The sequence below is a fragment of the Crassostrea angulata genome, chromosome 1, assembly GCF_025612915.1.
Source record: "Crassostrea angulata isolate pt1a10 chromosome 1, ASM2561291v2, whole genome shotgun sequence".
NCBI lineage: Eukaryota > Metazoa > Mollusca > Bivalvia > Ostreida > Ostreidae > Magallana > Magallana angulata.
Window position 1 is genome coordinate 43917665 of NC_069111.1, and position 26993 is coordinate 43944657.

The 26993-nt window shown below is 32.5% G+C and overlaps 1 protein-coding gene across 1 annotated transcript; it reads right to left on the reverse strand.

Annotated features, from left to right (window-relative positions):
• Nucleotides 1-571: 571 nt before the first annotated feature.
• LOC128192563 (uncharacterized) lies at nt 572-26951 on the reverse strand. Its single transcript, XM_052865350.1, has 49 exons — nt 25762-26951; nt 25515-25678; nt 24744-24888; nt 24456-24651; nt 23718-23968; nt 22296-22536; nt 21886-22125; nt 21424-21552; nt 20912-21115; nt 20553-20804; nt 20164-20362; nt 19740-19906; nt 19453-19614; nt 19085-19210; nt 18630-18758; nt 18003-18125; nt 17693-17809; nt 17149-17400; nt 16721-16849; nt 16189-16314; nt 15813-15950; nt 15243-15374; nt 14763-15017; nt 14249-14485; nt 13781-13900; nt 13129-13251; nt 12615-12878; nt 12232-12492; nt 11871-11993; nt 10800-10913; nt 10574-10687; nt 10260-10373; nt 10022-10135; nt 8986-9099; nt 8647-8760; nt 8332-8445; nt 8106-8219; nt 6521-6790; nt 6382-6405; nt 6033-6139; nt 5735-5796; nt 4404-4582; nt 4154-4247; nt 3972-3988; nt 3661-3799; nt 2598-2770; nt 2370-2431; nt 2044-2091; nt 572-1661 (listed from the first exon to the last, which is right to left on the reverse strand). Exons 1-49 carry the CDS (start codon nt 26884-26886, stop codon nt 1623-1625), a joined length of 8256 nt encoding a protein of 2751 aa, XP_052721310.1. The 5' UTR covers nt 26887-26951; the 3' UTR covers nt 572-1622.
• Nucleotides 26952-26993: the final 42 nt, after the last annotated feature.

A 26993-nucleotide genomic window follows, 5' to 3' on the forward strand; every position in this document is an offset into this window, starting at 1 on the left:
CCTGATAGTTTTTGAGAAGAAGATTTTTAAAGATTTTCACTATATATTCCTATGTAAAATTTGATCCCCCTATTGTGGCCCCACCCTACCCCCGAGGACCATGATTTGAACAAACTTGAATCTACAATACCTGAGGATGCCTCCACACAAGTTTAAGCTTTTCTTGGCAAATAGTTTTTGAAAAGATTTTTGAAAAATACCAACAAATTTTCAATAATTCTCAGTTATCTCCCCTTTAAAGTGGCCCTTCATTTGAACAAACTTGATTCCCCTTCACCTAGTGATGCTTTGTGCCAAATTTGGTTGAAATCTGCCCAGTAGTTCTGGAGAAGAAGAAAATGTGAAAAGTTTACAACGACAACGCCGCCGACAACGACAACGCCAACGCCAACGCCGACGACAGACAACGGACAAATTTTGATCAGAAAAGTTCACTTGAGCTTTCAGCTCAGGTGAGCTAAAAACTGCAAATCAGATTAATATTGTTTCGTTCAGTATCCTGAGTATTTTTCCCCGTAATTTCTGCATAGCGAATATCTTCGCAAATTGTCAGGATTGAAAGAAAAACACCAAACATTAAAACAATTTTAATCCTTTAGAGAAGTAACGGTATGAAAACAAAAACGACTATATACAAAATTGATTAAGAACGAATATAAAAATTTTAAGAGTATGAATATTTCATGTCCATGTATACAAAAGGCAACACAAATTCAGCATCATCTGACACATGGTATTCAATTACGTAGACAGGAACAGAGAGTAATCAGCAATATTGCAATCAATACATGGGAAAATGAGTTTATGTTATGAAGCATACAATGTTAACAAAGGATGAATTGGTTCTGTTTAAAACTTGCTAATGTATGTAACGTTCTGAGCAACATAGGTGTAATGAAATAACTGAAAGCTAAAATCAATATTATCAGTGCATTGTGGTATGTATACATTAATTTAAACTATTTGCTAAAAGATGTTTTACTAGTAGCTGCAAAAGTAAAAAGATATTATGCAAAACAGTTTACATTGCACATCTATATACGATATTCGGTATATGATAAGAGTACACCAGTTACACATAATATATTATGGATTTGGTTAAGTTTCATGTAATGTTCTATGAAAAATATTCTAACTAAGGTATATATTTATTATACATACACAATGCCAAATTGATATTTAACGCAATATATTGGCTATACTTTAGTGTGCATTTGTTTTTCTTTTTTTTTTAACAAAGAAATATTAGAGAAATATATTGATTTTTTTTTTGTAAAACCAAAAAAGTAAAAACGGAAACATCTTAAAATATCTATTCTGCCCTTTAAGTACTCCAGACATATTCAATAGAAGCTTAACAGAACTTATGTAAAAGAAAACATTTCGTTGTTTGAAGTAATAACAAACATATTCACTGTAATACAACATACACTGTAATAGAACAGACACGTACGGATAAGTGTACATCTTTAAGTGTAATTTAACAAGTGATTAAGTTACATACACCTAGCAATAATATAAAAATTAGTTTTGAATCAGAAATATTATTGCACCATTTCGATATTTAAGAACGTTCATATGACCATATATATTTTTTCTATGTATACAGCTAAGTCTGTAAATCAAACGGTGACATCGTCGATACTTGACTGTAGACTGGTCTGTAAAATAAATAAATATACAATAATCATATTTTACAAATTCATCAGATACATATTAAGTTATTATAACCCCCCCCCCCCTAAAAAAAGGAAAATAGAAATAAGGCATACTCTGGTCTTCAAACTATATTAAATATCGTCTGCAGTTTTTAAATTTAAGTACAGGTCAACGTACACGATTAAGTTAGTAACAATTATGTATATTTCATTTTACATTGTAACATTTAACAAATTAATTTTTACCTTTCCACGCTGTTAATTAAGCATAAAAAAGGAAGAGTAAAATGGAAAGATCCACACATTGACCTGATTTTTTTACAAGTCCATTGCGAGTTAAAGAAGAAAATGGAATAATGTTTGCTTGGTCTGTCATTATACTTACATAGAGAGGATTAGGTATGCTCTCTGTCACAGGTCTCTTTATTTCAAACTGTAGAAAATGAAGGTACATGTATCTATGTATGCTTGTCAATTTAGTGAAGAATATTTTTTTGTTAAAGAAGTCCAGAAGAAAAGTAAATCATCACAAACATTATCCCTTCTCGTGTAAAATGTAAAATGATTTTTTATATCAAATTAATTCCTGTTACAGGTTAGTGTTTTTTATTGTTATTTTCAATGAATAAGAAATATGATTTTTTTACCACAGCCGTTAAAACGTAAAGAAAATATCAATGTCTTTGGATACTTAATTATTGATATGCATACCGTTAGATCTTTGGGTTTCATTGATCGCATAAAGTCCCAAGAAAATTCATCTGTCAGTTTATCTATAATCATTCATATAAAGATGTCTTCAATTTAAAAAGTAATATCAATATATCATCCAAAAACACTGCTTTAAAAGAATTAAAATTGTAAACTTTGAGAATACCGAGGTTTACGTGTTTACATGTTTAATAATCTGAAAAAATATTGAAGCAAAGGAAATTATACCTCCAGGAATAGAATCCTCTTGATACCAGCTATCTTGGGTATTTTGAGCTGGTCCCAAGTAACTACTTTCGAATTTACAGTCAGATTTTGGACCCCAAGGTGAATATAATGGCCCCCAACCTCCATAGCGGAGAGGGAGTCTTGATCTGAAGACTTCACTACCTTCTGGCGATCTGTACAGCATTGACAGAAAAAACATTTTTATTCAAATTTCATATTAAGAAATAAAATTACAGCTCTGTGTAGTGAAAATCGTTGTTTTTATCAAGTAGCAGGTATTTTAGACGAAATATTTAAAATCGAGATCATTTTTTCACATCCGTCATTGGTATGGCTAATGAATCCTTGCAGCTCCAAAGCCACCACCACATAATAAAACATTAGGTTCTTCATATGCATGATGTCACACATTGGAACACCCATATTGCTCAAATCCAGGATAGAACAGTCAACGTTATGACACTCTGAGTGTATTTTTTACGGGTTCCTTAATATATGACTTGCACAAATCATATACTAACTAAATTTTCTCGGAAAGAATGTCTTCTTCTAATTGGACACTAACTCCACTTTACTCCCACTCGTATGTGTGATAATGTAGCATTATTAACCCCTATCATTTATCTCCTTTCAAAATTATTTCACACACGAAACGTCTTTTGCACTTCTGTCAGAATTAACCATATTCCGATTTTTTTTCAACTGGATTTCTCCTAAAACCTATCCTCTCTATGATATATTTCACTGTGCATTTTGTGACAAATCTGAAAAATCTGCGAGAGTGCTTTAAACACCTTTGAGTTGTATTTTAAAAATACATTTAATCTAACATATACCGTATCAGAAAGCTAGTGTAAACATTTTTGATTAAGTACAATTTGGATAGTTCGTAATAATGTAAACAACATCTTTTTTCTCTCCTTTCATGTACCCATTGAAAGAGCTCTGGTCAAACATGACAACGACGTTGATGACAACAAGGACAACAGACAAGGGGTAGAAAAACTCGGGTGAGCTATTTGCATATGCATAATTACATGTATATCTCTACATGACACGTTACCTGTCGTTATCACTATTGTCTTCTGGATTGTTTTTCCCTGCATTTCTCTTCCAATAAACAATGAAAATGATTGCAATGGCTATAAGTGCCAGGAGTAAAGGAATGCCGATTCCTAATCCAATTATCAAATTAGAATGGTCTGAAAAAAAAAACCCAGTTATGGAGAACGTAAGTATAGATGTACATATCTTCTAGTATATCAGTTAAAACGTAATTCTCTCTAAATTCTAAATATATCGATAAATGCATTATAAATGTTCTGAAAATGTTGATATAATAGGAAAACAGGAATGGTAAAAATATGTTCATACCTATTGTTTCTAGGGCTCTGAAAAAAAAAGAATGTAAACTGTTCATTACATCAAGGGACGATTTATTGAACCATTTCATAAATCAACTAACAATGTCAAATCAAATAACAATAAGGATAATTATGTAAATAAAGTTATTCTAAAGTAGTTTTTATTCTAAATAGATATTGTACAATACTTACACACATGTTGGTAATCCAAATGACTCTTTACATTTTGGACAAGTGTTTAAGAATTGAAAAGCTTCACAAAGGCTGCTTGACGCATTAAATGTGACTACAAATTTATATAAAAACATGTAAATTGTTTTATTTTTCAAAATGCTTAAATAAATCTTTAGATTTATAGAATTGTGTAATATATAATTTAAAACAAATCAAAAACACTCAAGTATTTGATATTTTTAACAGCTTATTCAAAATGAATACCCACTGTTAGATTTCTCATCGAAAAGTATTGTTAAAACGACAGAAACATTCTTTCCAAGAATTTCAATTTCGAACGATGGATCCATTAGTTCATACGTAGCCTTTATGTATTTTCCGGTAAGTGTGTCAGGATCAGACGTAGTATTTAGGACAACTTCAAAACGTACTATCAAGCTACCAAGCCTTTGTAAAAAATAACAGATTTACAATGCAATTCATCAACAAAATTTTTAAAAATTAAAAAGAAGCCCACAGGCCTTCATGGTCACCTGAGTACCATTGCCCTTAGATTGTCATGTCAAAGAATCTCATGTTTGCATTAAAAGCTTCATTTTTAAGTCTAAACCATAACCTGTGATTTTTCTGACTTCTACCCCTCTTTAAATATTTGGTGTTTCAAAAACATTCATTCATGTAAACGGGGGAGGGGGAGGGGAGGCGGGTGTTTTTGAGTTCCAGCTTCAATGGAAAAATTGTAAAATTTGGGTAATAAGTTACCTGCTGGCCTTTGACGGTTAATCTTTTTAAATATATATCTATAATGTACACAAAAAGCATACAGCTTGACTCAAAAAGACGAATAAACGATGTACATGATATTGATGTAGATTTCATGAAATAGAACACATATTAATTCAAAACTGCCAAGATTCAACTTAACATGTAGTTTAAACTTTTTAACAGTGTAAGGTGCATATTCATAACTTTCTTCTGAATTGTGTTTTTAAAAACATTAAGATTATATAATGTATATAAAAAGTTTTAGTTAAAAAATTGTAATTTTATGATTTAAATATAATAAATTGCCAAAAAAGACGCCTACGCGAACCATTTCCCGATGTTTAATACTGTGCAAAAAGCCAAAGAAAAATGTATGAGGTGCTCATTTATGTTAGGCAGCAATGGATTTTTAAAATAGATTTTTTTCTATTGATGTTTCACATCAAAAAAGTAACAAGCAGCCTTGTAGTTTTTAGAAAGAAGTTAAAAATGTAAAATTATTGATGGACGATGCACGACAGATGATGCACGACGACGGACAAAGACTTGTTGAAGTCACCCGAGTCTGTCAGATGACCTTAAAAATATAATTTTTTTAAATGGTGAACAGCAAGACATTATGATGACTTGTATATGCATGATATGTGTAAGATGAAGAGATTTGTTTTGACAGCTTTGCTAAAGCTTAGCTATTTATGTAAAAAAAAAAGGGATTGTCATAAATTGATTTTTTTTTATGTAAACAATCAGGATGTTATAATGTTATAAACAATTTGATTATTTTATTTTTTTATTTTACTGTTTGATTGTGTGAAATAATTCAAAAGACCTCACCTGATGTAACGGACAGAAAGAGCGGCAAAGCCAATAAGTTTGTGCTTAAAATGGCTCGTCAACTAGGGAAAAAAAACCCTTCAATGTGTCAATATTATAGCAAATAAATTGTCATTGTTTAATTCTTTTGGCTTCATTAATAGTATTATTAAGATTATCATTATATTCAAACAAAGTTCAATGTTATTTAGAAATGCTTAGAAGGGAATTGATGGACCTAACTGAGAGTTTATTCAAATATAGTTGGAATAGTAAAGATTCATGAACATTTAAAAAGGAAAAAGGAAATTGTTATTACCTGTTTTGTTATATTTTCAGTAATGCTTGCAGTATTATTATCTAGTTGTTGCTGTGTAAGGACAATCTGCAACGTAACCACTGCATCGAACTTTGTTTCCTTCTCGTCTTAATTTAAAAGAGATGTCGTATAAAACATGACACTTATTAAAATAAGGATCTTTCAATAATAACAAACATGAAAGTACTAGTATCATTAATATACTGATAAATACCTCGGCTACTTGCGATTTTATTTTTATTCAGTCAATCACAATAGAATATGTACATGTACGTACAAAAAGCCTAGAAAAATTCAGTTTAAATAATTCATATAGAGATATAAAATTGGCAATACATGTAATACTCACTTTCATCGTATGGCGGCAATGGAGCTGAAAAATAGTTTTTAAGTCAGTTTTTACTCAAAGTTTGAGCTAAAAATTTCAAGAAAAGGTAAGTTGAAATCATGATGAATTAAAAGTTGTTTGTTATATAACTGTAACTCACATGAACAGGTTCCATTGGCAGTGCTGTTTTTACCGTACAAACAAACACAAAAGTAATTGTGTGTTACATTTCTTTTGACACATTTCTGTGTGACAGGATCACATTTAGCGGATCCATTCAAGCAATCATCTACGTGAGTTGAACACGTAGTTCCATTCCAGTTTTCTTTACACACACAATTTCCAGTGACGGCATCACAATCAAGTGTGTTTTCTTTGTTGCAAGCGCATAAATTTGAACATTGATATCCATATGTATAATTATTACATGCTAAAAGTGAAAAAATAACTAGTTTTGATTTTATTTATCAAGTAAATATGCAATGAAAAATAATTTTTTTAAATAAATAAATTAAGGTAATATATAACATATAATCCATAGTTTTCAAGTGATTGAATTTGATTCAATTTGTCTGAAAATTTAATATTTTTTTTGTAATGAGATCTGTACATATTCTAAATATGACAGAAATCTAACCTTATAGTTTTTGCCAACATTGCTTCAAATCTACCCTTTTAATCTTTTTTTATCGGAGTGTAAAATCAAATGAAATAGTCATTGCTAGAATTTACATTGTCAGACAGCTACTGTTTCATATATTACAAGTGCTGTGTATTGCTATTTTTACAGAGGACCTTTTGGAAGGCAAATACATTTTTTTCACTAATAACAAAGTACATTCTGACGTATGTTTATGTAAGACTGGGGCCAGTGGATCAACCTTTTGGGCAATAATTTGCAAAATTTTGTTTTGTCTTTAACGAAATTGTATCATCTTATATTTTTAAAAAGTTAACAGTATGATTGGGATCATAATGAATATTTCTTAGAAGTTCTGGAAAATGGTTTCAATGACATCTGAGAAAACTTGATTTTAATCTATTTTAATCTATGAATATGCCTGAATTTTGGAATGAAGAATACATTTACGCTTTTCAATGTGATGGTTCAAGTTCACCTGGTATAATAATTTACCCATTTTAAATGTACATGTACTATCTCATACATGTGAATGAATTCCAAGATTCTACTTGATAGAAGGATAATTTCAAAGAGATCAAATGAACACCATTCAAATGTAGGATCAAAAAGATCAAAATACGCTGAACCTCGGTTTTTCTGCCTTGTCAAATGATTTATATCTTTTATGTAAGATAATGTATTGAATTAACGTTTACAAAATATTGAGTCATTATTCTGTTAATTTGAGAAATTAATTAATATATTGTATTTTACAAGTGTTTTGTGCTACGTAGCTTGAAAATCTAAAAGTAAAGCATTTTAATAACCTAAATCTTCTCTAAATGATAAGCAAATGATCCTTAGTACTGTGGAATCATTAGATTTCTTCGTGGCTCAATTTTCGTGGAATTCGTGGATACCTCTCAACCACTAATTAACATCCTCCACAAATTAATAAAATAGGGTTATAAAGCCATATTTTCTTTTGTAGTTATAAGAAAAAAACATGAAATCACATCCCCACGAACCTATAAAATTTCAGCAATCCACGAAAATTGGCCCCCACGAATTTTAATGATTCCACAGTATACGCCAATTAAAAAGCAGGTATACTCTAACTTACCACTTTCACAGTTTGTTCCATTGAACCCCTCTGTACAGTTACACTGGTAATCATTCATTAGATCTGTACAAGTTCCATTGCTCTGACAAGGTTGAGATGCACACTCATCGATATCTGATATAAACAAAGTTCAATATCTTCTAAACTTTTCAGACAATCATTTGTAGATCTAACTCTATTGTGTATTTTGCACAAAAGGAAACTATAATACATGTATGGTGCTTACCGTTTTCACAATTTGTTCCATTGAATCCTGCAACACAATTACATTGGTAGTCGTTGACAAGATCTGTACAGGTTCCATTGTTTTGACAAGGTAATGGTTGGCATTCATCGATATCTAAAATTTCAAGTACAAATTATATGTACATGTAAAAGTTTATTTTTATTATGAATCTTCTCAGTTAACTAGATTTAAGTTCTTTTTTATCATTATATCAAGATTAAGAATTGCAGTAATTGATTAACGAAATTTCCCTTAAATGATCAGTAAAAATTTGATGTTTCGTAAAAAAGCTAACTTATACAAAATCTAGCTCACCATTTGTACAGTTCGTTCCATTAAACCCGTCTGTACAGTTACATTGGTAACCATTGATCAGATCAATACATGTTCCGTTGTTCTGACAAGGTTGAGATGCACACTCATCTATATCTATAGCAAAGGAACGTATTCTTTATTCATCACTTAAGACTATCAATATTAACGTTAAAATATACTTTTTTAAATATTCTGAAAAACGCGAATAATTTGCATTCCTAGTGAGGATCGTAAAGCGCATTTACATTCATTTAAGACAGACAATAAAGTAATAATTCACGAGAAATCTATGTTGTATTTATTTCAAGAGACAAATAACTTGGTATTGATAGTCCTTACTGTGTTCACAATTTGTTCCATTGAATCCTGGGACACAATCACATCGGTGGTCATTGACGAGGTCTGTACAGTTACCGTTGTTATCACAAGGATTTGGTTGGCAGTCATCAATATCTGCACGTATTAAAATAAGATGTTATTGAGAAAATAGGTGTATTATTACAATGTTTTTTTTAAAAATTGAGAAACGAAGTACTTTTATACTCAGTTTTACATTTATTAGAATACCACAAGGAGATACATCAAGCAGATAAGTTTATAACATTTTTATTTTGCATAGTTTTTTGTGAATATTGATAAACGCTGATATTACATGAGTAGACTTTTATTCCGATATATTTACATTCAGTGTATATTTCCCCCTTATGTTTGCATTGGAAATATGTGACATTCAATTTCCTTTGTATAAAATTAGCTTATTCATGCGCCATGAACACAAATATAAACGTCATCATGCGTTTTGAGAATATTTATTTTTTGTGAGATTAAATACACCCTTCCATTTTTCATAACCCATTTGATATGTACTTTAAAAAAACAATCATCAGATTATATCTACTCCTTGATAAAAGAGAGTTTATCTCTACAATATTTCTGGCACTGTATTCTTAGTCTTGGAAGTGAACTAAATATTAAATATGTTAATATGACTGTTTCATGCACGTTTCATATTCCTAAAAAAGAGGGTATATAATGGCCTTTCAGCGACAATACACATACATTTTATACAAAAGACATAAATATGAATATAAACATTGAATGCTTATTTTTGGATATTTGGATGCACCAAGCGATGCAGACAAATTATCATACTGGGCTGTCGCCCAGTATTCAATTTGTTTGCACCGCTTGGTGTGTCATAGGAACGACGACATCTAAACATAAACATTCAATGCTTAAATACAGATATGTTTGTTAATTTATTGAGCGTGACGGCATTCAAAACACAGTTAGAACGACATTATACTTTAAGGGTGAACAATTATGTTAAATTGCTTTGAGAAATTTGAAAATCGAAAAAAAAAATAAAACTTACTATTTGTACAGTTCGTTCCATTAAACCCGTATGTACAGTTACATTGGTAATCATTAATCAGATCTACACAAGTTCCGTTGTTTTGACAAGGTTGAGATGCACACTCATCGATATCTGTAGTAAGGAGTGTACAGTATGTTTATCATTAAAGAAAAACATAAAGTTAATTCTTTTGCATATAACTAATTGAATGTAGAATTTTTATCAAACAAGAAAGACTAGCATCTCAAGTGCTTACTGTTTTCACATTTTGTGCCATTGAATCCTGCAACACAACTACATTGGTAGTCGTTGACAAGGTCTGTACAGGTTCCATTGTTTTGACAAGGTAATGATTTGCAGTCATCGATATCTTAAAGAAGTAAAAACTGAATGAACAAAATTATTCATCTACAATTTTCATGTTGATGTTAATGATGCATCTCCTCTATAATCTAAATTAATTACAGAAGATTAAAGATTTAGAAGCGAAGCATTCTTAATACAATTTTTTTTGAAAGATAACAATTTATTTGAGTTTAAAACATTACCAAAAGATGTATTCCAACTAACCATTTGTACAGTTTGTTCCATTAAAACCGTCTGTACAAGTACATATGTAACCATTGATCAAATCTATACAAGTTCCGTTGTTTCGACAAGGTTGTGAAACACACTCATCGATATCTGAAACAAACATCGTTCAGTCAATTCCAATTATTCATACGGACATTTGTAGAGACATTAATATTATTTTTTTCTGCATGCAACAAAAACATAATGCATTTATGGTGCTTACTGTTTTCACAATTTGTTCCATTGAATCCTGCAACACAATCACATTGGTAGTCGTTGATCAAGTCTGTACAGGTTCCGTTGTTTTGACAAGGCTCTGGATTGCAGTCATCGATATCTAAATGTCAAGTATTAATAAATGATCAGAAAAAAAATTAAGATGACTGGATGGTCAACTTATTATCCATCAGATATACCATTCATTTTCAGACCAGATATGTTCATCAATACATTATAAAGAATATTTTTTTTTTATGTATTTTAGTTTTTAAGTTTTAATATTTACCGACTTTTTTTTTTTTTTACAGAATATATATTTTGAAAAGTTGAACCCCCCCCCCCCCCCCCAAATTAAACCTTTTTCTGCCATTAGTAAGTCCAACGTATTTTTGCATTCCAATATTTGTTATTAAAATGTCATGTTAAAATGTTATATCTAAAAAGGGTAGACATCTGGAAGCTGTCTTTCTACTTCCTCTTTATATACAGACTGGGACATGGGCTACTCCACATGAATAGGAGGAGAGTTTCCAGTAACACCTTGGCTAATGCACCCGCCAGGTGTGGGCATGTTGGAAATAAGATCTCGAGGATCTATATAAACTAAATATCATAAAGCTTTCCATGACAAAGAATGCGCGTTATGATAAGTGGTGGAGAATCCGGGTTTCCAATTTTACAATGTGGTCTTTTCTACGGATGCGATGTATACAATCGTTAGACTTTGTGAACCTTTAATGGTAAGTACATGTCTCTAAGAAATATACAAGTTTGGTCTTGTATGTAAAACTGTTTCCAAAATTGTGGAGGACCCAAAGTTAAGTAAAAAACATTAATATCAGTAAACACTGTCATATTTTTTTTTTTACATAATTTACATCAGCAATCCTCATATACAATGGATTTTAAAATGAATACATAGATGAATAATCAAGTCATTCTTTTCAGAAGTGAAAAATGATATACAGCAATTATGACAACCCACTGAATAAAGTGGTTGCGTTTTCTAACAATGTATGTATATTGAACCAGATTAATTTTTACTGAACAATAGTAAAATAACGGAAAAAATTACCCGTGCAGTTGTGTCCATCTCCCCTAAAGCCAAGCCTACAGGAGCAGTTAAAACCTCCATCTACATCAGTACATTTGGCATCTATTGAACAGTTGTGCTGTCCAGTTGTACATTCATCGATATCTGTTAAGAAAAGCTGTTTTAATCAAGAGCAAATGGAGATGGAAATGTGTTAGCCCACATGGTTCGAAATGCATTCTACTGTTTGGATACTGGAAAAAGAATTTTAAAAAGACGTTGCCAAATGATTCAACTAATAGCGTATATAGTGTATAACTGTGCATGGTAATAATTCTATGTCATGTTCAGCAAACATAATCATAAATCAATATTTAAAAATAGTATGCAAATAGAAACCAACTTTCGCAGTATCCTTTTGAAGATTTCGTATATCCAGGTTTGCAGACACATTTGTATGACCCGGTTGTTTCCTGGCACACTGAATTATTTCCACATATATTTGGTGTTTTATTGCACTCCAGGACGTCCTCTGTACAATTGACACCTTGCCACCCATCTCTACAATAGCAGGTACCATCTCGCTTGTCACATGACCGAGTGTTGTTGAAGTTACATGTACACTGACCACCACAGTTCTGTCCAAACGTTGTAGAGGAGCACACTTCAGTAAGAAAAATGTATCGATTAAGGATTAACATTCTACAACCAGGTATCTTCTATGATGAAATCATGACTGATGGTAATGATAAAAAACAAATTAAGAGAGTAAACGAGCACATTTACCAATACACCGATTGTTTGACATAGAAAAGCCCTCATCGCAAGTACATAAGTAGGTTCCGTTTAAATTTGTACAATTTGAATGATCTGGACAAACTGAGTTATTTGCATCAACTGAACATTCATCAATGTCTTCAGAACAATTCATTCCTTTCCATCCGACTCTACAACTGCAGTTGCCTGACACTTTGTCACAGGTGTCTGTATTCTCCACTTCACATGTACATTTCTCTGAACATTCTGTTCCGAAATAACCGTTTTCGCAATCTAAGAAAAGAAGAATTTTACTGTAAAAGATTATTCAATATCCATTGGTAAAAATAGTTGTCAATATTGTGTCGCAAAACAAACAATCGATTGCAAAATATATGAACTGAAAATGATTGCATTCCTAATTATCAAATTTGCAGTTGAACGAGTAAATTCTGTTTAGGTTCTTTACACATATATTAGATCTTATTCTTTTATTATTAGAAAGATGCATGCATATTTATAAGTTAATCATCGAACCCGGTACCTATACAGGTTCTTTTATCCACGTCCAGCATTTTCCCTGGCTCACATGCGCACGTGTATCCTTGACCAGGTGAGTTTTGTGTGCAATTTTCATTACAGGGGTTTGATGCACACTCGTTGATATCTATTTATGAAAAAAACAAACTTAAATTTTGCTACCACAGTTAGAGAGTCCTTGATCACGGTTTTAGATAAACGTTTTTAATTTTATTTATTTTAATGTTTTTATGATCATTTTTAAAGCTAGAAGTCGAGCGAGATACCGAGTTTAGAATTTATTGTCATGAAAACAAAGTTTGAGTCTTGATTTTGTTTACAATTTATGTACAGTAAAGAAATCACCATATCTAAATCAAATAACTCAAGGCAAACAAGATAGACTGTTTCAATGTGTTCAATTGTTAATAAATAAAATTGTTAACAAAAACAAGTCTGTTGGAAAGTTATATCTGGACAATACAAAAGACTCGATCTCTGTTTACAAAACACATTCAAATTTTGAGGAAGTATTAATGATACCCAATGCATATAAATCATTCTAAATATTCAAAATGGATAAATAATATTTGGAAATTGTGAGCTAAAATCATTTCTTTGCCCCTTTTAAAATAAAATTTACAAAATTAACAATTTAGACTTTTTTGTTGGATTACCATTACAAGTGATGTTGTCGGAATCCATTACAAAGCCTTGGTAACAGGAACAGTGTTCTTGTCCGCCTGAACCAACAGCACAATGTTGTGTGCAATTAAGCTCTGAACAGGTAGTTTTTGCTGAAAATATAGAAAATGTACATGCATATTCACTTCAAATGCGTAAAGTAAACTTACTATTTACCAAATAGCACATGCATTAAGCTCTGAACAGGTAGTTTTTGCTGAAAATATAGAAAATGTACATGCATATTCACTTCAAATGCGTAAAGTAAACTTACTATTTACCAAATAGCACATGCACGTCCATTTGAGTAATAAAAAAATGTGTATGGTTAAAAAAAAATCAAAATGTATATACTTTAGCTTTGTGTTTTTTTTTAGAAAGAGTATTTTAACATTGCTTGAGAAATTCTTAAATTCTTAAAAAACATCAATTAGCATGCAGTGATGTTGACTCATTCATACCGTAGCATGTCCTAGTTGTTGTGTTTAGAAGGTAGCCGTCTCTGCAGGAACATTTATAGCTTCCCTCCAGATTTGAACACAACTGATCACACGGTGGTGTTGGTGCCGCACACTCATCTATATCCTCACACTTAGACTGGCTGACAAGCTTGAACCCAGAGTTGCACGAACATTTGTATCCTCCGTCCGTATTGGTGCAATCCTGATCACATGGTCTTTTGAGACATTCGTCTATGTCTATGATATTACAATATACACAGTATATACATGTATTAAATTTAACATTTTTACATCATAGGTTTAAAGAAATGCAAATCATTTATGCCAAAAAATTTGAGAAAGTTGGGTTGCACTTTAATAGAAAATGCACAAAAATTTGGATTTTACTTGGTTAACCGTAACTCTCATCTATATTGTAGCCCCTCACCCCACCCAGTCTTACACTGACACGCAATAGCTTTGTCACAGCCGGAGGGCCAGTCCAATTATTCGGCGTTTTATGCATAAAACATACCAGTGCAAGTGTCAGGTGAAGTTTCGTTGTATCCTGTTTCACAGATACACCTGTAGGATCCGGGGTTGTTCTGACACACCTGGTTGGCCCCACTACACGGGATACCGCTGACACACTCGTCAATGTCTGCGTCACACTTGGCCCCCGCCCACCCGGTCTTACACTGACACCCCTGAACATTGTCACACTTTAAGACTCCGGGCCCGCAGTTACAAGGCGTCTTACATCCTAGTCCGTAATAATGTTCATCACACTCTACAATTTAAAAATAAAAATAAAAGTGATTAATTTATTAATTTAACTATATTCTAAATGTTAACAATCATTATGGCTTTTTAAAAACCTATATCTGAAAGTGTAATTATGATTCAATAATGTGTTATCGTTTAAATTGCAGAGAAGGGGTATTTAAAATAAACAATAAAAACACAGTAAGAACTTTGTTAACCAAGATGAATTATTGCCTTTCATGAAACGTACCTGAACAAGTTCTTCCATCGTTTTCAAGAAAGTATCCACTTGGACAGGAACAGTTGTAGGACCCCGGGACATTGACACAGTTGTCTTTAAACGAACACAGATTCAGACCTGCATTACCACATTCGTTTACATCTGTAAATAGAAATCATGACACTGTCTGCAATACATGTATAACCGTGCATTTTACAGAAAAGGTGATTATTCTTGCCATATATTCAGAAATGTAGACACATGTAAATGTAATTTCATTACTAGACGGTCTTTATACGATTTTTTGTTAATCTCTGAAAGTTAAAAAGAAGTACACTGCTATAATTATAAAAACAAAATTACATAAACGTTAAAATGAACTTTTATAAAAAGAAAATCATCAAACTCAGACAAACTGAGATTGGTATCTTATAGGAGAAAACAATTAACATGCCAGCACACCAAAAAGTGATTTTTTTTTTATCTTTTAATATGTATTATGATATATATCTTGTAAAACAACATTTCCCTCTAAAGATATATAAGTGATGGAGTAAAAGTGATAGTCAGAATGATATTATTTTGAAATGTTTATCTTACCAACACAGGAACTTTTATCCAGCGCATTAAGGAAATATCCCGCTCCACAAAAACAATGACCTATCGTTATATTTTCTGAATCTTGTTTACATCCAAATGAGCAATTCAGATTTGGATAGAGCGAACAAATGTCTTTCACTGGAAAATAAATTGAAAAACTAAGTAACGTGTACTAGTAAAATACCAAAAAAACGTCTTTAATACATTTGGTGGATATGATGAAATAATCAAGTAGTTAAACATATTGTCTATTTAAACTTTTCTCTTTTCTCTTTAGTTAGATATTTAAATATGACAAATTATAATATATTCTCTACATATTTTCTCATTTTGAAACTATATAATTGTATTATAATTGTAGCAATCTTAAGCTTACCAACAACGCATGTTTTTCTATCATCATCCAGCGTGTAGCCGAACTCACACTCACAGTTAAACCCTCCTTCTTTGTTGACACAGTCCTGGGAACAGCCCGCTACCCCAGAGGTACACTCATTGATATCTAAAGGCAAAATATGTCTTCAGTATGAAGGATGTACAACACGTGTAAGTATAATTCTGTTTAATTTAGATAAGAATTGCTCCAAGCGTAAAAATCGGGTTTCCCTCATTTTATCCAATATCTTGACAGAATATCATTCGAAAGAATAATCGTTTTTTATAGTTGTTTAAAATGTGTCTTATTTGAAAGAATCGGGGGAAGAATTTCCAACTGTACGTTGGAGTTATCCATCTTGATCTAATTATGACGTGCAATAAAGATATTAAATAAATCCAAAAGATAATTATTACCATTGTCATGCAAAAAGTTTCCAAAGAAATTTTCAAACGTGAGATAACTACGTTTACAATGTCGCTAATCATATACAATCGCGAGCATAGCTGATGGCGCAAAACATTCTGCATACCTTCACAGTCGTATCGAGATTTCTGTTTGTAGCCCTCTGAACACTGACAGGTATAGTTCCCCTTTGTGTTCATGCACTTCGAAGAGCGCGGACATTTATTCAAACCAGGATTAGAGCATTCGTCAATATCTTACAGAAAAAGATGGTTCTTGTATAATCAAGTTAATAGAATGCATTATACAAATAGAATTGTGGAGATAGTTTAAGATATAAATTAGCAAACAAGATTGCTTAAACTACAAAGCAGTTAATATTATAATTTTAAATACAAGATATATACTAGTATGCATGTGCATATACAAGATTTTTGTCTTGAGCAAATTTTTTATGTGTATCGTCTTTTAATATGTAGAAAATTTATATATCCGAATTATATCAGAACATTTACCAGCATGTTATAAAATCAATTCAAACAACAGAAATTTCACCTTTACAGTCTTCCCCGATTTTCTCAAATCCACCTCTACAATCGCATCTGTAGAAACCCTGTAAATTGTGACAGATCTTATCTGATCCGCAGATCGCTGGGTTGTCCGTGCATTCGTCTACATCCTGGTCACACCTGGACCCCTCCCACCCGGACAGACAGACACACCCACTGACCGGGTCACACCTGTCTACACCTGACCCACAGTCACAGGTCTGAGAACAGTTGTCTCCATACTTTGGTGGAATGCACGCTACATTTGGGAATGATTAAACGAAAAATCAAAATTAACTATAAATTCTACATGCATTATTTTTTTTGTTATTAATAATTACTGACTTCTTATTTTTTAAATAATATATTTTTCAGTACATTCAATAGTTTTATTTTACGACCGATTGCTGATCCTGTTAAATTAATTGACATAATGCCTCATATTTAAATTAAAAGAAATTTTATATAGTGATTGATTCAATGGTTAAATATATTTGCCCATATTTGATATACATGTATCTTATCGTTGATCATCATCTAAAGTTCCTCACCCGAGCAAGTAATTTTATCCTCGTTCAGAACATAGCCCGGAAAACATGAACACTCGAATGAGCCCACTGAGTTGTGACATACTTGACTGCAAATACCCTGGTTACATTCATTGATATCTGTCAAATTAATCAAAAAAAATACCGGTAACATAATGGAAACTCTCTCTCTCTCTCTCTCTCTCTCTCTCTCTCTCTCTCTCTCTCTCTCTCTCTCTGGTAATTTAACGTATTATTTGAATATCTATCTCAATATTTCTCTCTTAAGTTTATGCTTTGTTATGTTATTAAGATCCAAAAATTATTAACTTACCTGTGCAATTTATTCCGTTTGTTTCAAGTTCAAAACCATTTTTGCAGATGCACTCAAAGCTTCCAGACGAGTTATCGCACGTATACTCACATGTTAGGTTGTGATTTTTACATGTATCGGTATCTAAATATAACGAATACTTATTCATATGAACATGCAATGTAAAATATAATCTTATAGACCACGAAGCAGTTCTTTGATAAACAAAATACTTAATGACATACTATTTAAGACTTTTCACACTTAATGCTTTTGTACAGTACACAATTTACATGTAAATACATGTACATTTGCGTGTACATTGTACATACATGTGGGTGGTTTCATTGCATTTGCATTTGCGACATTAATCGCTAATATAATAGAATAGATGCATGCTATATTTTAATTTCATACAAACGTTATTTTGGAAAAATAAGCCCATTAGTTTTTCAATTTCACTTGTTTCTGGTTTATCGGCTCTCGTATTTTGATAAAGAGTTGAACAATTGTGATATGTCGATCTTCCTTTTGTTATAAAGCTTGTTTAAATAATATTATCTAATTCAAATATACATCTATCTAGTCGTGCTCAAATAATCTTTGGATCTGTTCTTGGAATAGACTAGACTGACATTTTTATAATACCAATTTGAGAGCAGGTTTTGTTGTCCTCATTCAGTGTAAAACCCGATACACATGAACAGACGAACGACCCCTCGGTGTTGTTGCACCGTTGGGAACAGCCAGACGTGCTTTCCTGACACTCGTCTATATCTATTAAAATCAGAACAAAAACTTCACTGTTTGGTGAATTAATACAAAAAATCGAAAAGAAAATTGACGTTTACTCTTGAATATAGTATGATTAAATCTCTCAAAATCAATAAACAGGAAACCTCCTAGATGGCTTTAAGTAAAGTATTGCATAACGATGATCTTTGTTTTTTGTGTGTTTTTTTTTAGGTAATTCAAGGATATAGATTTCACAATCTACAGACTTCTTTATCGCCCTTGACTTGCATGCTTAAGGCTGAAATCTGTGTCCTACATATCTGACAGATAACTGTGGACATAAGGATCAACGGGATGAACATGTTTACCTCTACAGATGTCTTCCACTTTGCGGTAACCAGGTAAACAGTTGCATTTGTACCCTCCCTCGGTGTTTTCACAGCTCTCTGATTTGACATTGCATACAGCCCGAGTCCCGTTGCACTCATTTAGATCTTGAATTGAAGAAAGAAATAACTCGGACAATAATTTATAGCACTGTCGTCTGTTTTTAAAACAAATGCAATGTCTGTGTATTTCTTTTAATCTGAGGAACTGGGTTCAGTGCACATAAAACTGACATGTAACAGATTTGTTTTCTAAATTCTTAGTACTTTTAATGTTGATCTCTCTCTCTCTCTCTCTCTCTCTCTCTCTCTCTCTCTCTCTCTAAAATCTTAAGGTTTTAAATACGTACCCTCGCACTTTTCATCCACGTCTCTAAACCCATGCGGACAAGCTGAACAGTTGTATCCTCGATGGAAGAGCTCTTCTTGTTCTGGGGAGAGGTCTGTACAATTTCTACCATGGGGACACGGGTCCTGGGCACAGCCATCTACCTCATGTTCACAGTCATCGCCTAATAACCAGAAACAAAACGCATAATAACAAGAAAAATCACAGTCAAATGAAATAATATATTTTTTCATATTAATTAAAAAATAAGAAATTCGTCTTTTTCTTCACTGGCTTTGTATAAGAAACCTGTATATCCTGTTCTGCAATCACAAGACGCTCTTTTAAATTGCTCTGTTTCTGAGTTTTTTATGGTCGTGAAATTGCAAATTCCTCGTTCGCTGCACCTACTACACAGAGCTATGACGATAACTAGCGGCGAAGCCTCGACCTCATAGTCATCTATAGCTGTGATACTGAAAATGAAATAAACAAAATGTAAAAAAAAAATAAAAATAAAAAAATACATAATGTCTAATCATGTATTTGTCGAGCATAGTGAAGTTTTAAAATTATTATTTTGATACTTAATTTTGTTCGGCTTAGTATAGTTACCATGTTTCCAATGTATAAACACAGTCTTAACTTGAAATCAATTCATTAAGACAAATATGATATTACTCTTGAAAAAGGCAGGGGGGGGGGGTTGTTGTTATAAAATTTTGTTATTTACCTGATGCCTGATACACTTGTATCAGAGGGGGTCCAAGTTGCAATTCCAGACAAGTTGTTGAATTCAAAGTTTGTTTCCGGTCTCTGTAGTATCTTGTATTCGGCTTTACCGTCATCAGTAATGTTAAATTTCATAGTAACTGGGACATTTACTTGTGCTTCTATAAAAGTGTCTCCGGAGATATAGGGCGATTCGTTTTCTAAAATTCAATCAAATCATTATTATTATGCAATGTTCATATTGTTAGATAACCGTTTAATAAGTGAGACAGATTGGATGTCAACTGTTTTAATGTTAGGCAGCAATATAACAATCCTTTAATGAAATAATACATTGTAATAAAACATTACATGTTCACAATAACAAAATCTTTATCTCGTGAAGTTTACCAATAGTTTTCGCCGCTAATTTTGATGTACTGGCTTCACTTCCAGAAGACATGGCTAAAGACTTGTCACCAGTAGCCAAAAAGTCAAAGATGCAAGCTTGATTTTCTGAACCACCACAAGCAACTTTGGACCGATTTCTCTTTTCTTCACTAAATTCATCAATAAACAACGGTAAGAACTCTGGATGATGGAAATCACTATGAGACAAATCAGTGTCGTATTGGAAAATCGACGTATTCTCGGTAACGGACCCTATTGAACGAAAAGTTGAAATAGATAAGCTGTACATATATGTATATATATAAGATGATGCATGTACGTATAATGCTGTTTAATAGTATGTACATTATTTTACTTACATGCCTGCCCAAAATTTATGTAAATGTTTCGTTCGCTTTTGACACTACTGCCTGTTAGTGTTGTGCCGTTCGGGAGAACGAAATCATTGGAACTATTGCCATCAAAGTTACCCATCAATCCAGTCACCGAACCATTGTAAGCGTTATCAACTACGGCTTCACATGTCAGAAATCTTACTCCAAGGCCAACTTTTACCGTGATGGCTGAAGAGAATGATAAAAAAGAAACTCAAAACTGATATCATTTGAACATATATATCTTAATGGATACGTAATTTAACTTGTTGATGCATACGAAAGATTTTAGCAATGCATAACATGGTACACTTTTTTAAACACATGGTCAGGCTTAAAGTATTTTTATAAACGAATCAAATTATAACGGCTTTACATGGCATAGATGACCATAGAAATATGAAATATTTTAATGACTCATATACACATCGTAGTTTCACGAAAGCTACATTGTAACGTAATGATAACAACATATTTTATGAATATATTTGGCTTACAGGAATTTAGGAAGGAAGCTACCACTGTCCGATTGTCCAGCCGAAGAGACAAAAACTTCGTTATGTATGTAAAGTTCTGGTTTTCAAAATTTCTTGTCAAGTCTCGACCATCCCCGAGAATGTACATTTCTACAGAGAAATTTAAGCAGAAATGTTTTTAGCAATGAATAAATTCATAGACCATGATGATGATTTAAAATCTTCGTTTATGTCTACTTGAATAATGATTCAAGTTGATTTAAGAAAAGACCAACACATATTTGTTTAAATTAGCAACGTTACATGAAAAATGCTTCGGAGTAATGAATTTTTTATTTCTATTAAAGCATAATCTTTGAAATAATAAAATTTTAAATGAACATAATACTATCCATATTTTGATATTGCCAATTTATCAATCGTGCCAATACATGTACAGTGTACATCACTTCTGTTCTAAATTTGTAACATTTATTATCTTACTGTCTCTCTTTCTTGACATTGCAACTTGAACTCTTGCTCCAGTGTGGTCTTTAGCAACAAAAGCACTGAAAATTGTAGCATTGATAGTTGTTCCATTTTCATTGGTGGCCAGATCAGTTCTGGCTTGAAGTTCAAAGTCTGTTTCCTTATTAATTCTCATCATCGTGTATTCACCGTAACCGTTAAATGTATATTGATGTCCATCTAATGTAGTTATATGAGGGTCTCCAAAAAACCAAGCTAAATGAAAAAATTACATATTCCGTCATCCACTTTTTGCACAAGCATATCGATACTTACTAATGCTTAGCAGCGAACTAGCTAGTAAAAAGTCTCTTCTTTTGTATTTGTAAGATTTTTTTTGCTTTCTATTATTTTAATTGTTTTGCAAACAACGTTAAAACACCCACCAGCACTAAAGGGCGATCTGCGATAGCATCTTGTAATTGGTCGAACTTCATAGAACCAGTCGCAATGTCCTGATTGACAGCAAATATCCTTCGGTTTGACGTCATGATTATGGTTATTGAAACGTTCGAAGAAAGGGTTGTATTCCATTAACGTTCCAGCTGTTGGAGAAGACCGTATACAAGATCCAAGGACTGGGCTCCCCCAGAAAGAAGGTGGTATAAAGAACGGGTAACAGCATTCCTAAATAAAACATTACAAATGGAGACTTTAAACTTTCAAAAGCAAGGTTGAATAAACTTGGGAAATGTAGAGAATGGGTCGGGTTGTTTTCAAGGGAAAAGTTGATTATCATTTTCTTTTTTAATGCATTGGACTGTGGAGGATGCTATTTGTTCATAGTAAAAGTAAACTTTTATATACATGAATTATTGCCGTATTGCACACTCTTTTTCCGAGTTTCTCAAAAGGGAAGATTTCATATCTATCTTAATATCTGTAATAAGAATTCTACCAGTAAATTTCATACCGCCACGGAAGTCGAAGCTATGAAAAAACAGAAAAACACTTTATTCTTGCTGCCATATTTGACCAAAAACACAAGATTAGGGTAAGGACAATCTTATAGAACCCGTTTAAATTATTATGAAATCAAAAACTGGCCAAAAGTGATAGCCGGGCTAATCCAGAGCAGACACCAAAAACTGACCAAATTTTACATGCTTACATGTACCAGTATTGCGGTTTAACCAAAACGTAAAAACAGCAACAACAACAACAAAAAGCAAACAATAAATTATCATTATGAATTTTCAAAACGTATTTACCAGTCAGAGCATTGGTCTATCTGCATACTTGTTTGTAATAAAATCATTATACAACGACAACATTGTTAACAAGTCAGTGTTTGTATTATTCATTTGAACAAATTGAAATGTAAAGTCATTCACGTACATGTAAAAGTGTTCCTTGTGTTCAAAGCAACACATCGATTTTTTTAGCATGAAGTCTTTTATATAACAGAATGTTGAATATTAAAATATGATTGGTTAAGACGCAGATTAAAATACATTCTATTACCCTCAGTGTCAACAACACACTTCGCAAAGGGTAACACATTGAATTGTTACATGCACTTAAATTATGCGCTTACAGTTCGCCGTAAAAATCGCTTCAATCCTAAAGAAGTAAGTTTAGTTTTGTTTAAAACTAAGAAATTCAGTATATTGAAATAAATATCGCGATTTGGGAGGGTAAGAATTGAAACCTACACCCTTCGAAAACCACTGTCAACCTCCACTTCGCGTTGGTTGACAATGGTTTTCTCGGGGGTATTAATTTCAACTGTTACCCTTCCAAGCTGGCACTATTTATAAAAATTTATAAAATATTATAATAACTCTTCACAGTGAATATGATCTCACCGCATTTCTTCCAAATGTCATCGTGGCATAACACATTATATTTTTTCTGTTGTCTATTCTGCTGAACATGAATCGTGGGTCGAATCGTAGAAGACCACCATCACACGGGCATTCGATGATTTGTGCCATGTTACTTAGACGATCAGCAACACCGTTTTCCTTGTTTTTAAAACGCCAATTCAGACACTCTCTTTCTTCACTGCTAAGACCTACGTTAGTTGTCATTTTGTAAATCCAAACACCAGTAGTACCTAAAATTGTTATTTGTAACAGATACATTTTCGAATTAGCGTTAACTGCTGTTTCATCAAAATTTCTTGTTGAATTGATCTAGGGTAGGACATCTTCATAGTAGTACAACTAGTTATAACTTATTGTCTTAACAGAAACGTTGGTTACGAATCTACTTCTCATTAAAAGTGTGATTTACTTAAACCATAAAAAATGATTTCAACAATATTATAAAAACATAATATACACATATATCATGATAATTTAAAGTCAAAACTTAACATTTTAATCAAAATACAAAGAGTTTTAAAGAAATAAATATCAGGTTGTTAATGGTTTTGGAGAAAAATATACATGCATGTTTTCATTAGGAAAATTATTACATATGGTGACATATATTTTGCCTTGTATTGCTTTTAAATTATCTCTTAAAATGTTTAATACTAGTATTTCGGAAAATGAAAAAAATATACTGTAAACTTCATGTTAGGAAATGTTATCAAATACCTGTATTTCCGGGAACGGAACTCATTTGAAAAGCAGCCTGCTGGTTTGAATATGAATTTTTACTGAAAAATTTCCGAAATCTGTAACCCATCGAAATTTTCAAATTTTTGATAGGCCTAAGATTCACGTCAATGTAATTAAACACAACGAAAGTGTTCTTGGCATCCGTGATAAGTAAGCACTGTATGGTTATTTTCTGTAAACAAATAAAAGAAATACTTTTGCAATGTTTCCATTGACTTACTTACTATTACAATCCACAATGTATAATTTGTATAGCTAACGCACCTGAGATTTATCTGCAAACAATGACATTTTTGTCCACGTGACTTTCAAAATCCAGCTTGCCTCAAATTGAGGAAAGTCTTCAGAAAAAAATTCCTTTACGATAGTATTGGCCTTAATTATAACGTCTTTATGGCTATCAATTTCTCTGAAATTTCAATATGCCAAAGTTAATTACAAATATCAACAATCAATGTTAATCCAATTCAGCACTATGAGCCATTGTATCACTTATTTCTGGGAATTATTCACAAATTTAGACGCAAAAATGGTCACAAATCTAATTCAAATTAAAGTATTCAAGTCATGATGAAGGATTGCTGTAAGTCTCAATATTTATCCTGTTAAAGCTCTTATTTTTTAATATGATTTGTCATTAACATATATTCAAATAAAAATCTAGGCTCTTGACTTTACATGTTTTTTTCTTTTTTCACCCACTTTAGATATTGCGGCGATCGATATATACTTATCTTTGTACGGCTAAGTGTCTTGGTCTTAAAAATACAATATTACATCTTCGATATTTCTTGTTTTTTTTATTTTAGATATTCAAAGAAATGCTTATGTGATAAACTAATTTTGAATTGACAACTCTGAAGAGTATGGTCAATTTTATTGCATCATTCAAAATCTGCAATATGCTTTACCGACAAGTGTCGTTAACAGTTTACAATTACTTTTGCTCTAAACATTACGAAAATAAACAATCGAGCAATAATGTACATACCAATGAATAGCTAGCGTTAAAGTGACTGATAAATCATTACGTACCGTCTATACGCTTGGTAAAAAACGCCTGCATTGCTTTGGTGAGTTTTTAAATCTGTCCAAAATGGACAGATTATTTTTTGTTTGTTGATATCAACTGAATTCATTTCACGAATAGAAAGACTATTATAAGCTGCGTCTAATCCAATAATTCCATTTGTGCCAATCTGGAAAAAAGATAATTTGGACATTTAAAGAAAAAAAATAAATTTGTACATTTAAATAATTTTAGACAGATTTAATTACATACAAACACTTGTGAAAATCCACCATCTGAACCATCGCCAATGAATATCTTAGTCGTGCAACTGATACCAGAGGTTATTTTATCATCACCGGTCAGGAGCAAATCTCCGAAGGTAAATCCATACTCAATTGCATATGTTGTTGAGGGATTCCCTAATGTAGTTGTTAAAGGTGCACTTGTTGTGGCATTACTAGTTGCTGGAAAAGAGTTGATACTAGTCAGTGGCAACGTGGTTGAAGTGAATGAAAACGTTGAAACTTGGATTGATGTGTGAAATGATGTACCACTAGTAACAATATCTGTAACAGGTTCAATGCTTGTTGGCTGGGTCATTGTTGAGGTTTCAGTTGTTGAATGTTCTGGACTTATCGTAGATGGTGCAATGCTTGTTGTTAATGTCTGACCTGTTGTACCAGAAAGGGTGGCTGTTCCTACATCTATTGTAGTGTCTAAAGTGCTGCTTGACATTGAAGATATCGAAGGCAAAGTGCTGGAGTCAGAACCTGTGCTCATTGTTTGTTCAGATGGAGATGTGGTTGTTGGCTCAATAGAAGTGGTTGATATAGGTGTTGCACTTGATGAGTCTGTTTGGGAGTCAGTATGTATTGTTGATTCACTAGATACTGCAGTTTCTGTTGTCTGGTCGCCTGATACAAGAATCGATGAGTCCAAAGGTGTGCTTCTAGTTGTCATATCTGTATTTGGTACAATGCTTGCTGACTGTGCCATTGTTGAGGTTTCAGTTGTTGAATGTTCTGGACTAGTTATAAATTTCAAACTGTTGGTTGTTGATGTCTGACCTGTTGTACCAGAAGAGGTGGTGGCTGTTCCTACATCTGTTGTAGTGTCTACAGTGCTGCTTGATATTGAAGATGTCGAAGGCGAAGTGCTGGAGTCAGAACCTTTGCTCATTGTTTGTTCAGATGGAGTTGTGTTTGTTGGCTCCATAGAAGTGGTTGATATTGGTGTTGCACATGATGAGTCTGTTTGGGAAACAGGAACTGTTGTTGGTTTGTTAGGTCCTGTAGATTCCATTGTCTGATTGCTTGATGCAAGAGTGGAAAAGGCCGAAGATATGTTACTAGTAGTCACATTTGAATTTGGTCCAATGCTGGTTGACTGTGTCATTGATAAGGTTTCAGTTGTTGAATGTCCTGGACCAGTCGTAGATGGAATACTGTTTGCTATTGTTGTCTGACTTGCGATACCAGAGTTGGTTGCCTTTACATCTGTTG

What these genes read in the sequence shown, in the direction of transcription:
- LOC128192563 (XM_052865350.1), bottom strand. Translation starts at nt 26,886, where the DNA reads ATGACACAGTCAACCAGCATTGGACCAAATTCAAATGTGACTACTAGT. An exon ending in CGACAACATCACTTGTAATG is followed by an intron (nt 13,252 to 13,780) that starts GTAATCCAACAA and finishes TTTCATAAATAG; the next exon opens with ATATCAACGAGTGTGCATCA. An exon ending in TTTCGATGAGAAATCTAACA is followed by an intron (nt 4,248 to 4,403) that starts GTGGGTATTCAT and finishes ATAAATTTGTAG; the next exon opens with TCACATTTAATGCGTCAAGC.